This window comes from Mustela erminea, chromosome 13 (assembly GCF_009829155.1).
Source record: "Mustela erminea isolate mMusErm1 chromosome 13, mMusErm1.Pri, whole genome shotgun sequence".
NCBI lineage: Eukaryota > Metazoa > Chordata > Mammalia > Carnivora > Mustelidae > Mustela > Mustela erminea.
The window spans coordinates 92,577,498-92,593,014 of NC_045626.1; the positions used below are offsets into that span (position 1 = coordinate 92,577,498).

The window sequence follows — 15,517 nt, forward strand, 5'->3', positions numbered from 1 at the left end:
TCTGCCTGCTTGTGATCTCTCTCTGTCAAATGAATAAAATCTTTAAAAAAAAAACCCCAGACCCCTCTGGTAAATGCAAGCTTTTACCGTGGCTCAAATGCGCCAACACGCGCGTCTCTTCCAACCGCTCCGTCTTCCTCTCGCGCGCCCGCTCGCGCTGCTCAGCCGCACTGAACCCCTCCGCACCCCTCTGATCCCAAAGGGCTCTTCTGCCTCCAGACCTGTGCAATGGCTGCTCCTTCTTTTTTTTTTTTAAGATTTTATTTATTTGACAGAGAGACACAGCGAGAGAAGGAACACAAACCAGCGGAGTGGGATAGGGAGAAGCAGGCTTCCCGCCGAGCAAGGAGCCCAATGCAGGGCTCAACCCCAGGACCCTGAGATCACGACCCCAGCCGAACGCTTAACGACGGAGCCCCCCTGGCGCCCCATGGCTGCTCCTATTTTTGGCCCGCTCTTCCCAGCTTTCAACGTGGCTCATTCAAGTGTAAACATCATTTCAAGGGCGTCATAACAATCTCCTGCTTATTTCCTTTCTAGTACTTATCAAACAGGCAATCACTACTTCTGTGTCCCCCACTAGAATGCAGACCTGAGGGCAGGGAGGGGTCTGACGTGCCCCAGCGCAGGCAGGGAGAGAGGCCTCAGTACACGGAGGACCCTGTGCACTCACGACTGCGCTTCTAACGCGCTTCCTTCCTGTATCACGAATCTTCATGAAGAACCCTGCATTTTAACATAGACACTTTCTGTTCAAATACTGAGTGATGAATAAATAGTTCTGCATTTCCTTCTGCGTTAAAAACCCCTGCTCCCGCAAGGCTGCGTCATGACCCTCTCACTGGGTTCCTTTCGTCCCACAGGACAGCGGGGATTCTAAACTAAGGGTGAACACAAACATCTACCTTCGCACACAGTATTTTCTGAGGAACACATACCTGGACCGAATCACCCCTGGGAACGGTACCTCGACCTCAGTCATGTGACGTACTTCCTAGGGTGAGCCGAGACACTGGGAGGTGAAGACCGGTGCACCAACGGATAGAAAGAAGAAAGGCCCCGCCTTACCTGGCCCCTCAACACTCCACTAGTGAGACACTGAATCATCACACACCGTAAGTTCTACGGGGAAGACAGGAGAGCGAGTCACCTGCCATCTTACTACGTGGGGGGAAACTGTTACGACCTCATGCTTAAAAACTGGAGAAAAACTCCAGGTAACCCCTGACCAGGGCCAGGGCTCCTCAAATACAACACCGAGTGGCCAGAGATCTCCGAGAGGCTGCGAGTCGCTCTCGCTGGGGGAGAGAGGGCTCCGACGGAGCAGCGACACCGGGTCTCCGTGGCAAGGGTACGAGGCTCACGTGCAGAGAAAAATGTATGAAACGTGTGAAGACACTAGTTCTAAGGGAGGCAGCCCTGACTTCAGGGCCCAGGAATCGAAAACAAAGAAGAATGGATGAGACGTTGCCATTCCGTGAGGTTCTTCCACAGAAATGTCGTGAAAACATCAACCCAGCCCACGGGGTTAAACCCAGCAGACTCCTGGCGGGTCACTGAGGAGCCTGGGGAAGAGGGACATCGAGGCACCGCAAGGTGCCCGGAGCCGCCCGCGCGGACGAGGAGAGAGCGGGGCCTCCCCGCCCGGCTCCCGGTGCTCGGGTTTTGCTCTATATGCACGGATTCCCCTTCCACTCCCTTTGGGTTCAAGACAGAAATGTGACAACGAGAGGCGGAAAAGAACACTAACAGAGGACCGGCGGGCGCCCTGCGACAGGACAGGAGGAGGCAGGAGGCCCACCCTGCGGAGTGGGGGCGCAGGAGAGGAGGAAGGGAGCCGAGGAGGCTGAAAGAGGACCCTTGTCCCGGAAAGCAAGGTCCGCCATGCCGGCCACCGGCTCGTGCGGCGGGGGGGCAGGGGAACGTGTGCCACCAGCTCCACGCAAGAGGACACAGCCCGCCGTGCAGACCGGGCCGGAGCGCTCGTTAAAACGCAGGAAGCATCAGGTCCCCAGCCCGAGCCAACTCGAAAGACGCAGGAACTTCAAAGAGTTTTTACAAATAACATTTCCAAATAACTCTTCAAAACATCATACCCCAGCTCTCGTCAGAAAGCCGTGATCCAGCGGGCACCGGACGCCCCGCACACGGGTGCCTCTCACCTGCCGCGGCCCGACGCGGGGCTGCTTCTGTGACCCACGGCTCTTCCGGCTCTGGCTTGAAAACCGCGTCAGGTCTGATAATTTGATAACCTGTCAGTTGGAAACACGGACAACTTGGACCCGACTCCTCGGGCTGACAGACTCTTCCACACGGAGGAGATTTACTACGGAGGCTACAAGACAAAGCAAGTGGCCCAAAATCTGTCAGGTGGGCATAGAAATCAGAATCTTCGACATCGGAAACTTAACCCCCAAGTCAGTAAACCTGAGAGCCCCGCGAGATAGTGGATCCACACGGTTTACACACGAACACGCTTACCCAAGAAAACCAGATTGCTGTAGTTCTCCAACATCACGTCTCTGTACAAGCTCTTTTGAGTAGGATTAAGGAGCTGCCACTCCTCTGAGGTGAAGTCCACAGCCACATCCTCAAACGAGATCTGGAAAAGCGTCACCACGGTTAGAGGCGCGGAGGGGCTCCTGTGGGACACACGCCTTCTTCTCCAGCGAGGGAGGCGGCCTCGCCCATCTCCAACTCCTCATGTCCCCTTTGGTGTCCCGCTCCCCTCCAGAACGGGCACTGCCCTCACTGACCCACTCCCTCTGGGGAGCCCTGTCTTGCTCTCCCTGGGGCTGGGGGGCTCCAGCGGCCTGTGCCAAGGCACCGAGGCGACCAACTCCCACGTGACTGCGCCTGGAAGGGGCTCACTGCCCTGCTGCACCCTGTAAGGGAACCAGATGTAAGCTCCGCTGGCAGACTTCTAGCCCAGAGAGGCTGTGGGAGAAACTGTGCTATTAGCCACAGGTTTGGGGGACTTGTTACACAGCAATTGGTAACGCATAGGATACCCTAACCTTGCGTTATACTTTGAGAGAAACAATAATGTCATTGAGCCATTTTTCATTTTGAATTCACTCATCTACCCACCCACCTATCCATTAAGAAACTGGATGGGGGACGCCTGGGTGGCTCAGTAGGTTAAGCATCTGCCTTCAGCTCAGGTCGTGATCCCGCGTCAAGGCCCCTGCTTCTCGCTCTGCCTGCCGCTCCCCGGGCCTGTGTTCTCACTCTGGGATGCCTGGGTGGCTCAGTGGTGGCTCACTGAGTTGAGTGTCTACTTTGGGCTCAGGTCATGATCCCAGGGTTGTGGGATCAAGTGCCGCATGGGGCTCCTTGCTCCGCGGTGAGCCTGCTTCTCGCTCTGCCTGCCCCTCCCCTACAGTGCTTCCTCTCTCTGAAAAATAAATAAAAACTTATAAAAAAAAAAGAAAAGAAATTGGAATACGTTGTGTATTCCCAAAGAAGGTGCCACTCGTATGTGGGGACAATTCTTAGCCGAGTCCCACGCAGCGTCAGACCTCCAGCACGCCTGGTGCCCACCCGCTAAGTGACAGTTCTGTTTTACGGCTACTGCCAACACCTATGTTGACAACATCCCCATCTCCCACATGGTCCTCCCCCCGCGTCCGCACCCACGTGCTAACAACTAGCGGGTCCTCCCCGTATCTTCTGGAACACATACAGGGAGCGGCTGGAGCTCCCCGAACCGCAAACGGTGCCAAAATACGCAGACGAGAAGAATAAGAAGCTTTTAAAACTTTCCAGTCTTTTCAGGCCAGGAAAGAAGGTGTTACAGAGGCCGTAAAACAAGTATGCAGAGGGTTTTGGGACAAAAGGCAAAGGAGCTACAAGGTGAAACCAGTGTGGACAAAGAACGTCGTGGGACCCCCCTACCTGACCTCGCAGCCTCCTATAAAGCCACAACAGTCGGGGCAACCTACTGTTAGGCAAGGGGTAAGTACACAGACAAGCGAACAGGACAGACAGCTTACAATTACACCCCCCAACTATGCTCAACTAATTGTGAAAAAGGGTTCCACGAAGAAAGGAGTGTTTTTGAAAAACGATGCTAGGGTGCCTGGGTGGCTCAGTGGGTTAAAGCCGCTGCCTTCAGCTCAGGTCATGATCTCAGGGTCCTGGGATTGAACCCCACATCGGGCTCTCTGCTCGGCAGGGAGCCTGCTTCCCCCTCTCTCTCTGCCTGCCTCTCTGCCTACTTGTGATCTCTGTCTGTCAAATAAATAAATAAAATCTTAAAAAAAAAAAAAAAGAAAGAAAGAAAAATGATACTAGAACAATGGCATACCCATAAGCAAAAGAATAAACCTCAACACAGACCTCACACCTTATATAACAATTAATTCAAAATGGATCACAGGCCTAAAGGGAAAACATAAAAGTAAAAAGCTCTAGGAAAAAACCTGCATGATGCCAGATTTGAACACATGGTCAACTTAAAAAAAAAAAAAAATCAAGGGCACCTCTGAAGAAGAGAGAAGCAGAGAGAAGGCTTCCCTTCCTCTCTCTGCCTGTCTCTCTGCCTACCTGTGATCTGTCAAATAAATAAAATCTTAAAAAAATAAAAAAATAAACCTAGCATCCAGGGAAGCATGGTGCTGGAGAAGGTCATGGATGGCCTTTGTTTTTTGGACTTGCTCCTGAAAGCTTTCTCCTCCTACTGGAGAGAACAAAAACCAAAAGAAACAACTCTCAGGGCTGCCTTTCAGAGACTCTCGAGTAGACCAACGGCTGAACCACCAAAGACGTGACCGGGAGACGGCGAGGACGGACCGCGCTCCTGCGCTCCGCAGGCCAAACACGCCCAGATGCTGCCCACATCTAACGAAGTCTGGACTAATGACCTGCGGTCGTGGGCAAACTGACTTGGAAGGAAATGCCCCCAGCAGTCCCTCTAAAACCACATTACCCAGACGGACTAAAAACCGCAGGGCAGAAGTGCCCACACTGGGGGCCGTGTTAACCTAACTTGGACTAAAGCAGGCCCCGCCAGGGGTCCCCTCTATAACTTCTGTTTCCAGGAGACCATGTGTCTTCTGGGATCGCGCTGATGTGTGTGCCTCAACCATCGTGACACTCTGTTAACTCAAAAAGTAAAAAGACCTAAAGGTACATACCTCCATGCTCAGCTTTTACCAAAAGAAGCAAACACACACACACACACACACACACACACACACAAAAGAAGCAAAAACACTTCTACCTAAAAAGTATCAAAATTACAACTGAGTGAATATTTATGGGGCCATTTGAAGGTTATTTGTTTTTTTTTTTTTTTTTTTAAAGATTTTATTTATTTATTTGTCAGAGAGAGAGAAGGCGAGAGCGAGCACAGGCAGACAGCGTGGAAGGCAGAGTCAGAGGGAGAAGCAGGCTCCCCGCGGAGCAAGGAGCCCGATGTGGGACTCGATCCCAGGACGCTGGGATCCTGACCTGAGCCGAAGGCAGCTGCTTAACCAACTGAGCCACCCAGGCGTCCCTGAAGGTTATTTGTAATGATCAGTTCTGCCAGGTGACTTAGGTTTCTTTCCTAATGCTAGAACATAGGTAAGACGGGTGGTCCAGACCCACTGGTTCCGTCCTGTATCGAACTCTGAGTTCTGAATTTTACTTCAGATTCAAGCCCTTCGTTCACACTGAGGAACTCGGTAAGGAACAGTCTGGGAAGTAAGCTCATCGACCGCAGGGTTTATGCCTCCCGGGGCAACTGTTCAGGACTTTGTCCACTTATCACCCACACGAACAACGCGCCAGACGCCTTCGCTGGAAGCCATCATCTGCAAACGTCAGCTGCTCTGAGTAGGTAGTCTGTCTTTTGTCCGAGGAAAGCACGTACCAGCGCTACCCGCGCTTCCCTCCCCACCTGCACTCGGACTGAGGACAGCCTGCGGCTCACCTCTGGCAACCACGTACCTCGTTTCCCACAGATCCGTGCTCCCACTGAAGACTTCGTATGATCCCGTAATCCACCTTGTTCTCTGACACCGCCATTCCCAAGCTCATGTTTCTGATCATGGTTTGACTGTATTTAAGAGCTTTCCTATAAGCCTTGTCACGCCTATGGAAGAAGACTGTTGGAGAACAAAGAACTCACCTGGGACTTGAACATTTTCTGCGGCTTGGAAAATCGGCTCCGTTCTGCGACTCCTCTCCGTTCTGCTGCCCTGCAGAGGCCTCCGGTCAAATGTCTGTAAACTGAGAGGACACCCCTAGTCCCGAAGCCTCCTCCGTCGTATCTCACATGAGTTCTCTTGCTCCTCAGTCATGGCCTGGAGATGCAGTGGGAATTTTATCTTAGATGATGTCATTAATCTGGGTTCTCTCTTACTGGGAAATCAAACAACTTGAATCAGGGCTGCGGGGTAAGAATCAGATGCGAGAGGACCTCCCGGCAAGCCTGCATCAGGCCAGGTCTGCACCAGCCTGCACTCTGCAGCCCCTGGCTCCCGCCCGCCAATGCCAGATTCCATCCACGCGCCCCACCGGCGCCGCCAGACGTGCGTAGAGAAGGACCACCACACCAAGATGCTCTCCACAAACAGACCCCTGGCTCACTCATTGTGCAGCAGTATTTTCTGGAACAATGACATGAAGTTACTAGTACTGGTGCTACAGAGTAAAATGCAACTTTCTTTCCCTTTTTTTTAAAAAATAAAGCTGTTTTTTTTTTTTTTAAATAAAAGACTTTATTTAACTATTTGAGAGAAAGTGAGTGAGGGAGCACAAGCAGGGGGAGCGGCAGGCAGAGAGAGAAGCAGTCTCCCCGCCCAGGCACCCCTAAATCTATTTCTTTTTTAAGATTTTGTTTATTTGGGGTGTCTGGGTGGCTCAGTGGGTTAAGCCTCTGCCTTTGGCTCAGGTCATGATCCCAGGGTCCTGGGATCGAGTCCTGCATTGGGCTCCCTGCTGGGTGGGGAGCCTGCTTCTCCCTCTCCCTCAGCCTTCTTTTTTTTTTTTTTTTTTTTTTTAAAGATTTTATTTATTTATTTGACAGAGATCACAAGTAGGCAGAGAGGCAGGCAGAGAGAGGAGGAAACAGGCTCCCCGCTGAGCAGAGAGCCCGAAGCGGGGCTCGATCCCAGGACCCTGGGATCATGACCCGAGCCGAAGGCAGAGGCTTTAACCCACTGAGCCACCCAGGCGCCCCTCCCTCAGCCTTCTGCTCTGCCTGCTTGTGCTCTCTCTCAATCTCTCTGTCAAATAAATAAATAAAATCTTAAAAAAAAAAAAAAAAAAGAAAGGTAAGAAAAAAAGGTAATTCTCTCTCATGCAAGAAAGGGAGACTCCTGTGACTTCTATTCAAAAAAGTACTTTAGAAAACCCGTAATTGTACATTCATTCTCTGCCCCTTGGAAAAGTATGTAAATCTTACCTAAAGCTAGTAAGCCTTGTCTGGTTTATCCCCCAGTATGTCTTTCCTAAGGGCCGGGAGCTATCCCTTTGATGTCATCCAGGAGGATCGGCCCCTATTTCCCAATCTCAGGAAGGGCAGGACCCTATCCCAGTGCCTGACTTTGGCACCTGCTTCCCCCACCCACCCGGGGTGTAAAACTACCTCTTATCACGAAGATATGAGAAGGCGATTTTTCCTTTGGACAAAGGCAAAAGGCTAACACAATGGCCACCTCAAGTACTGGGAAAATGCAGTATGAACTGCGTGTAACAAATTATCCTTGACCTTGAGAACGTGTGTGTAACGGGTGTGCCGGCCTGGCTACAGAGAACAGTGAGATTCTCTCTGCCTCCGTGATCTCTTCAGTGCGCTGCCTGCAGAGCTCAGTGCAGTCTTGTTTCAGGTTTAATTTTTACGCAACAAGAAAACTGCTTTTCTTTTTCTTCCACTTTTGTGAAGAGACTTTTGGGTTGGCTGATTTGGATTTTCATTATTTCCCCAAGAGGCCAAAGAACCAAGTACTACTGCTGTTCTAAGAACTTTTTAGGAGAATGCAAGCTACGTAAAGGTATCTTAGGCAGAATTATTGGAAAAAATAAAACCAAGATTTCAGCTAAGTATAATAAACAAAAAATACGGGACGCCTGGGTGGCTCAGTCGGTTAAGCAGCTGCCCTCGACTCAGGTCATGATCCCAGTGTCCTGGGATCGAGTCCCTTGCTCCGCGGGCAGCTTGCTTCTCCCTCTGCCTCCGCCTGCCTATCTGCCTCCCTGTGCTCTCTGTCTCTCTCACTCTAACTAATAAATAAAATAAAATCTTTAAAAATAAATAAATAAATACGACATCTTGACACAAACACATACTTACAGCATGAATTCCTTCACCGCTCACGGACCAGGTCACTTACGTTCACAGAGAGGAGGCGAGAGCCAGAGGCGTGAAATCACACCGAGACTTTATCTCCTTCCCAAGAACATACCTGAAAAGAAATGTCCAACATCACAGCACCCAACTTGGGGACAAGAGGGACAAATTCTACCTCTCCTAGCAATCCTGCTGGAGGTTTGTCCAGAACTGCTGGTCTGTATCTGGGGTCTAGGAACAGCTGTTGAGCACCGTGTCCACAGGCTGACGGGCTAGCGAGGAAGACTGAATGTGGTGGACAGGGCAGTGGGCACCTTTCCAGAAAATAAGCTGAACAGAGAGTTTATAGCACCTGTAGAAGATGGACAGCAAGAGCTCTTTGTCCAAAGGCTGTGTTTCGTTCACGCACGGGGAGGGGGTCTCCAATGTCCCAGTGGATATAGAGAAAAGTCAGCCACAAATGAAAATTATGCCCGGAGGTTAGCCAACTGCTGGGTTCTGCCCCAGGGCAGCTGACCAGAGCACAGCCGGAACACCGGCCCCTTCGAGGCAGTTACAACCCACCCCAACTTGGGCCGAGGGCTAGAAACAGATGAGACAAGGCTGCCCCCAACACCACATGCTCGAGAACCCTCCGCAGCTCAGTCAGCAAAGCGCCCGCCCCGTGCAGACCGTGAGCAGGAAGCGGAAGGCTGTGGGAAGACCATGCCCATCACGGCGCACTACATGCAGAGGGCTGGAGCCAGACGCAGCTAAGATGCTTCAGGGATGGAGGAGGGCACGGGACTGAGCCAGCAAGGGGGAGGTACGGCCCACGGGGTCACCGAGAACACTTAAACAAGGAACTATTCCAGTAAAAGAAGCAGTCACACATCAACAATGTGATGTGCGGGGTGAGAAGAAACAAAAAACAAAAAAGAATATGTCTTTCAACAGAAGTCACTATGTGGAAGTGCTGCCTGAGCCAGTGTGCGACCGAAACTCACCGGGACCCCCCCAAACCCACAAATACAACTCACACAGGCCCTATCACCAAAGAGGGCCTCAATCACACACAAGCCCCCAGAATGACCGGACCCCTTCGCCCCCCAGCCCACAGACAGAACTTCAGTCCCCAAAGGCTCCCACTTACCCACACTGATCACCTGAGAATTCTCCAGCCCCTCCTTCACGGACCACTAAGAGCCCTCCCAAGTCTCCAGACCTCACAGCCACCGAGTGCCACAAGCCCTACTGTCACTCACCCCACTCGCCCCTCATCCCACCAGGACCGACGGCTGACCTTGCAGGCGGTCCCTCAAGATCTTCACTTACACATCCACACCCACAGTGACTCCTCTAGCAAAACCCCCATCATCACCCCCAAGTGGCCCAGGAGTGCATCCATCAATGAAATCCGAAGTCGCTCCCCAGCCCCACCCCCACAGGACCCTCCATTCCTGACCACTGCAGGCTCTTCCTCACTCGGCCCCAAGCCCCAGCCAAGGTCAGCCCGTCATCGCCGATTCCCACCAGTTTCTCAACACTGACGCCACGAAAGCCATCACTGGACCCCCCACATTGGACCCCCCACATTGCTACCCAATAACCTTGAGAGTCCATTCCATCCGTCGACTAGAAGCGGAGTCCGTGAAATCCGCAACACAGAATCCCAAGTCCTCCTTCCTACAGTAGCCCGTCCACTCACCCTAAAGTGCCCCGTCACTGTTCTCCAAGCCCCTCAGCCTCGCCAGCCTCCATCACCACACTCAAGGGACTCCCAATGCTTAAGCATACACCGCCCCAACCATTCACTTCCACGATACCCTATTTTCTAATCTCCCCCATGCTCGCCCACCACTCACGAACACCCTCACAGTCCTCCTAATCAACACCCGAAAGGGCCACCAGCTCTATATAAACACTGATGGGCTGGTACCTCCAATTCCTACCCCACTGTCTGCTCACTCACAACCCCCAACAGGCCACCCAGCAGCGTGCACCCAGACCCGTTGTCAAGCCCACGGGTTCTGTCCTGACCCATCAGCCAGCACTCCAGTCCGCTGGCCGCTGATGAGGCACAGCACGAGAGTCTGGAGGACGGGTATCTGGCCTTGTCATAAGCCAACAAGGGGGCATGTGTTTCGGGGTCCTCTGCAGCGCGCTCCTCCCTGGAACACACGGGGGCGGGGGGAGACCTCTCAACCTTCCTGCGCCCCAGAAGCCCAGGGCTCAGGTGAAATCCAATACTGTCAGGAACCAACATGCCTTCCAGGCAACGAAATCCTCGGTCCACCAACCCTGAGCCCTCTAAACACCCCAAAGCAGCCCCCCCCAAAGGCCTTACCACTTGTCAACGCAAAGGCACCTCAAGCACCCTGCTCTTCCCGCAAGGAGCCCTCCAGCCGCATCCCCGACGGCACACACCCTCTCCCCCAGCCCGGAGCGCAGCCTCTGGAGGCTCCCGCGCCCCCACCCCGGCCAACCCCTCCAGTCTAGGCCTCCGTCCACAGCCCCTCCCAACAAGGCACCCCAGAGGCCTCCCCCACCACTTAACGCCCTCCGCCGGCCCCGGCCCCGGCCCCGGCCCACACGGACTTATCGCACACACACCCGTTTTGGGCCCCCGGTGCCCCCTGCTCCTGACCTCCCCCGGTGTCCTGATCGCGGCGCCCGCAGACGGCCCCCCACACCCGCCCAGTCCCTAGCACCCCCAGCCCCCCAAACGCTGTCCCCAGACCGCGCCGCCCCCACGGCCCGCCCCGCCCAGCAGGGACCTGCGCCTGCGCCGCGGGACCGTGCCCCCACCTACTCCCGGTCCTCCTCGCACCCGGCTCCGGAGCCAGTGGGCGCGTGCTCCGGGGTCAGCGCGGGGCCCGCACGGACACCGAGGCCGCAGCAGCCGCGCAGCCTCGCCGCCCCGCCCCCGCCGCACACACCCTTCGGCTCGGGCCCACAGCGGCGGGACTCACGCGGCCGACGGCGGAAGGGCGAGCGCGGAACTCCATTTCCCAGAGTGCGGCTCGCCCCGAACTACATCTCCCAGAGGGCTCTGCGGCGGGCCTCTTCGGACGGCGGGTCGGCGGTTTCCGGTTGTCGGGCTCTCCGGGGCTTCCTGCGTCGGGGCCCCCCGGGCCTGTGGGCTGCGCCGCCCGGAGCGTGCGCGCGGGCGAGTGTAGGCGGGTCCCGGGGAGGCTGTGTCCGGCCGGTCGAAGTCCTGAGCGGATGGTGTCGGCAAGTCCGGGGACGTCCAGCCCACCGCGCTGACGGACGGAATGCAAATGCCGCCGTGAGGCGCTTGGGGAGAACGCGTCACTGTGGAGAGGACGAAGCCGCGAGTCTGAAAGCAGCAGCGGAAGCAACGCGACCAGCCGGTTTTGTTTCTTTTTTAAAGATTTTATCTATTTGACAGATCACAAGCAGCAGAGAGACAGAGAGAGATGCGGAGCAGGCTCCCCGCCGAGCAGAGCGCCCGACGCGGGGCTCGATCCCAGGACCCCGGGATCACCACCCGAGCCGAAGGCAGCGGCTCAGCCCACGGAGCGCCCCAGGCGTCCGGGCGCCCCGCGATGAGCCCGGTGTAAAGAACAGAAACAAATAAGGTCCCGCTCGCAGTTTCTATCCGGCGCGGGGGACGCCCTCCGGGAGGTCGCCCGACGCGCGCCTGCCGTCCTCCGCCCGGTCCCGCTCCTGCAGACGCCGCTGCCCGGGCCGCCGCGTCCCGCCCCGCGGGCTCCTGGCGCGGCCGCCGTGGTCCCCGACGGACGGCGCGGGCTCCTGCAGCGGCCGGTGGTGTGGAAGGCCCCGTCGTGGCAGACCCGGGAACCCGCCGGCCGCAGGATCCGCGGCAGACGCCCGGCAGCGCGAGGGGGCCGGCGGCTTCCCCAGCCCCGCCGCGCGAGGTCGCCGGGGCCGCGGGCCCGCTCCGGGTCCGGGTCGACGGCTGGTAGACGCTGCCGCTTGGAAAACACGCTGCGCCGCGGCCTGCTTATCCCGAATGTTGTCCTTCGGGGCTCCGTTGGGGACGAGTCCGCCTGGACGCGGTCTGCTCGCGGTTGGACTTACAGGACAGGTTCCGGGCGCCCGGCGGCCCCGTCGGTGAAGCCTCTCCTTTGGCTCAGGTCCTGATCCCCGAGTCCCCAGACGCAGCCCCACTTGGCGCCGCCCTCGGCCCCTCACCCCGCTCTGAGCTCCCTCTCGCCCTCTCCCACATTAATAAATAAAATAAGACGGACACGTAAGTGTGTAGTCACTTTCCACCCGACTCACTTGGGTACTAATTTCTGGATGAATTAGTTGATTTCCTGAGTGAATTGGATCAAACTGTTGAGTGTGTTTTTTTTTTTTTTAAAGATTTTATTTATTTATTTGACAGAGAGAGAGATTACAAGTAGGCAGAGAGGCAGGCAGAGAGAGAGGAGGAAGCAGGCTCCCTGCCGAGCAGAGAGCCCGATGCGGGACTCGATCCCAGGACCCTGAGATCATGACCTGAGCCGAAGGCAGCGGCTCAACCCACTGAGCCACCCAGGCGCCCTTGAGTGTGTTTTTAAAAGGGAAGGCTTGGGACGCCTGGGTGGCTCAGTTGGTTGGACGACTGCCTTCGGCTCAGGTCATGATCCTGGAGTCCCGGGATCGAGTCCCGCATCGGGCTCCCAGCTCCATGGGGAGTCTGCTTCGCTCTCTGACCTTCTCCTCGCTCATGCTCTCTCTCACTGTCTCTCTCTCAAATAAATAAATAAAATCTTAAAAGAGAAGGCTTTTTTCAAGTACACAATTTTTTTTCACGTTTTTATTCAAATAGCAGATGGTTTACGTACAGCATAACATTACTTTCGGGTGTAGAATCTAGTGACTGATCGTTCACGTCCAACACCTGTAAGGGCCTGCCCCTCCCAGAGGAACTTGCTTGTGGACCCGATGTAGGGGTGGGGCAGGCCAGGTGGAGATGTCCAATCGGTGCAGCATGTGTATATCCACTAGGGTGGATTGAGATCCGATTGCCCACCTGTATAGGGGTGGGACTCAACCAACTGCATAAAGGTTGCTACCTGGCTAGCAAAGCAGGAGGAGAGCTGCGACGGGAGCCCAAGAGTCCACGGGAGCTAAGAGTCGGCGGAGTGGAGGAGCTATAACAGCTCTTGTAAGAGCTATAACCGCCGCGAGCGGTCCCGCCTCCGGTGGCCCTGAGAGCCGCTGCCTGCAGCCTCCAGCCACCGGGGGTCCGGAGCCGCCGGCTGCAGCCTCCAGCCGCCTGCAGCTTCAAGCCGCCTAAGGCCCCGCCTCCCGTGGCCCCGAGCCACCTGCAGCCTTCAGCCGCGTGCAGCTTCCAGCAGCCCCGAGCTGCCCAGACACCAGCGGTCCAGCTGTCAGCGGTCCCTCGACATCTGCGGCCCTGAGACACCAGCGGTCCAGCTGTCAGCGGTCCCTCGACATCTGCGGCCCTGAGACACCAGCGGTCCAGCTGTCAGCGGTCCCTCGACATCTGCGGCCCTGAGACACCAGCGGTCCAGCTGTCAGCGGTCCCTTGACGCCTGCGGCCCTGAGACTCCAGCAGTCCAGCGGCCCAGCGGACAGTGGTCCTGATGCCTGCAGCCCCTGGATGCCAGCGGTCCCGAGACGCCAGTGGCCCAGAGATGCCAACAGCTCCTAGCCGCCAGCAGCCTTGCCGCAAAATGCCTTGCCACCCCGAGCCACGAGCGGCCTTGTCCGCAGCGGTGGCTTCCTCTGGGTGGCAACCTTGTCAGAGTGGCCTCGTGGGGAGCAGAGTCTGTGTCATCCGGTTGTCCTCCTTGTCATCATCGCTGTCATCGTTGCCTCTTTGTCATCGGGAGCAGCCTCATCCGGGAAGCGGTCTTGTCCGGAATGGCGTCTTCTTGGGAGCAGCCTTGTCTGGGGAGCAACCTCATGGAGCAGCGGCCTCATCTTGGGAGTGGCCTCTTCTTGGGAGCGGCTCCTATCCTGGAGCGGCCTCATCTGTGGAGCTGCCTCATCTAGAGCAGCCTTGTCCAGAGCGGCATTCTTGGGAGTGACCTTTCGGGATCATCGTCCTCGCCTTTTCGTAAGAGATAGCCCTGACCGGTCAGTTTGATCCTTGATGCTTGGCGCAAAATAAAGTTTTGTTTGACCTTCGCTTTGTATCAGTCTCGTTCCTTTGATCACGGACCCTAACATTTGGGGGCTCATCCGGGATCAAACGACGAGAACTGAGCCAGCATCAGAATTTTTAGGATAAGCCTCCGGAGGTATTGGGTTTTGAGGTATTGGGTTCGGAGGTGTTGGTTTTTGAGGTATTGGGTTCGGAGGTATTGGGTTTTGAGGTATTGGGTTCGGAGGTATTGGGTTCGGAGGTATTGGGTTTTGAGGTATTGGGTTCAGAGGTATTGGGTTTTGAGGTATTGGGTTCGGAGGTATTGGGTTTTGAGGTATTGGGTTCGAAGGTATTGGGTTTTAAGGTATTGGGTTCGGAGGTATTTGGTTCGGAGGTATGGGGTTTTGAGCTATTGGGTTCAGAGGTATTGGGTTTTGAGGTATTGGGTTCGGAGGTATTGGGTTTTGAGGTATTGGGATCTGAGGTATTGGGATCCTATCTGTCTGTCTGGTTGGAGCTCCAGGGTATAGCCCACCGGGGAGAAGCTGGACGCAGCCATGCTCCCCAGGGCTGGAGTGGATGCAGGGACGCCCCATCCCTCTGCTGATAGATCGACAGGGGGTTCGAGTCCCCCTGTGTGGTCAAGGGGGTTAGAGTCCCCCTGTATGGTCGGGGGGTTCGAGTCCCCCTGGGCGGTCCCGGGGGGTTCGAGTCCCCCTGGATGGTCAGGGGGTTCGAGTCACCCACCAGTTGAGGGGGTTCGAGTCCCCCTGGGCAGTCCCGGGGGGTTCGAGTCCCCCTGGATGGTCAGGGGGTTCGAGTCCCCCACCAGTTGAGGGGGTTCGAGTCCCCCTGGGTGGTCGGGGGGTTCGAGTCCCCCTAGACGGTCGGGGGGTGTGAGTCCCCTGCCTCCCCTTAGACAGTTGAGGGGTTCAAGTCCCCTTAGACGGTTGGGGGATAAAGATAGCCCCCACCAGTGGCTAGCTCTGAGTAAATTAAAAAGTGTGTAGAAATTAATGCACTCCATAAATTTGGTCAGTAGGTCAAAGAGAAAAATCAAATTAGGAAATTCATTGAGCTATACAAAAACAAAAATGCAACACACCAAAGCTTATGGAATGTCACTAAAACAGCATTTAAAGGAAAATTATAGCAGTAAGCACCCGTTTTTA

General features: G+C 55.5%; 2 protein-coding genes across 9 annotated transcripts in view; one reads left to right on the forward strand and one right to left on the reverse strand.

The window, feature by feature from the left end:
* Positions 1-11,190, reverse strand: part of ZNF605 (zinc finger protein 605) — a 24,018-nt gene extending 12,828 nt beyond the window's left edge. For 2 of the 8 annotated variants that reach the window (XR_004277952.1, XM_032309901.1), the window contains exons 1-3: positions 5,935-6,109; positions 2,482-2,602; positions 2,097-2,252 (exon numbers count right to left, since the gene is read on the reverse strand). Coding sequence is in view for 6 of the 8 variants with exons in the window: in XM_032309901.1 (XP_032165792.1) it covers positions 2,097-2,252; positions 2,482-2,602; positions 5,935-6,036 (379 nt within the window). In the remaining 2 variants the exon portion in view is untranslated. The other 6 variants (XM_032309906.1, XM_032309903.1, XM_032309904.1 and 3 more) reach the window with 6 other exon arrangements.
* Positions 8,898-13,653, forward strand: LOC116571532 (basic proline-rich protein-like). Its single transcript, XM_032309483.1, has 6 exons — positions 8,898-8,951; positions 9,547-9,764; positions 10,305-10,361; positions 10,697-11,432; positions 11,954-12,300; positions 13,461-13,653. Exons 1-6 carry the CDS (start codon positions 8,898-8,900, stop codon positions 13,651-13,653), a joined length of 1,605 nt encoding a protein of 534 aa, XP_032165374.1.
* The last annotated feature ends 1,864 nt before the right edge of the window (positions 13,654-15,517 follow it).

What these genes read in the sequence shown, in the direction of transcription:
- LOC116571532 (XM_032309483.1), top strand. Translation starts at nt 8,898, where the DNA reads ATGCTCGAGAACCCTCCGCAGCTCAGTCAGCAAAGCGCCCGCCCCGTG. An exon ending in GGCCCCAAGCCCCAGCCAAG is followed by an intron (nt 9,765 to 10,304) that starts GTCAGCCCGTCA and finishes CTGACCCATCAG; the next exon opens with CCAGCACTCCAGTCCGCTGG. An exon ending in CACGAGAGTCTGGAGGACGG is followed by an intron (nt 10,362 to 10,696) that starts GTATCTGGCCTT and finishes CCTCTCCCCCAG; the next exon opens with CCCGGAGCGCAGCCTCTGGA.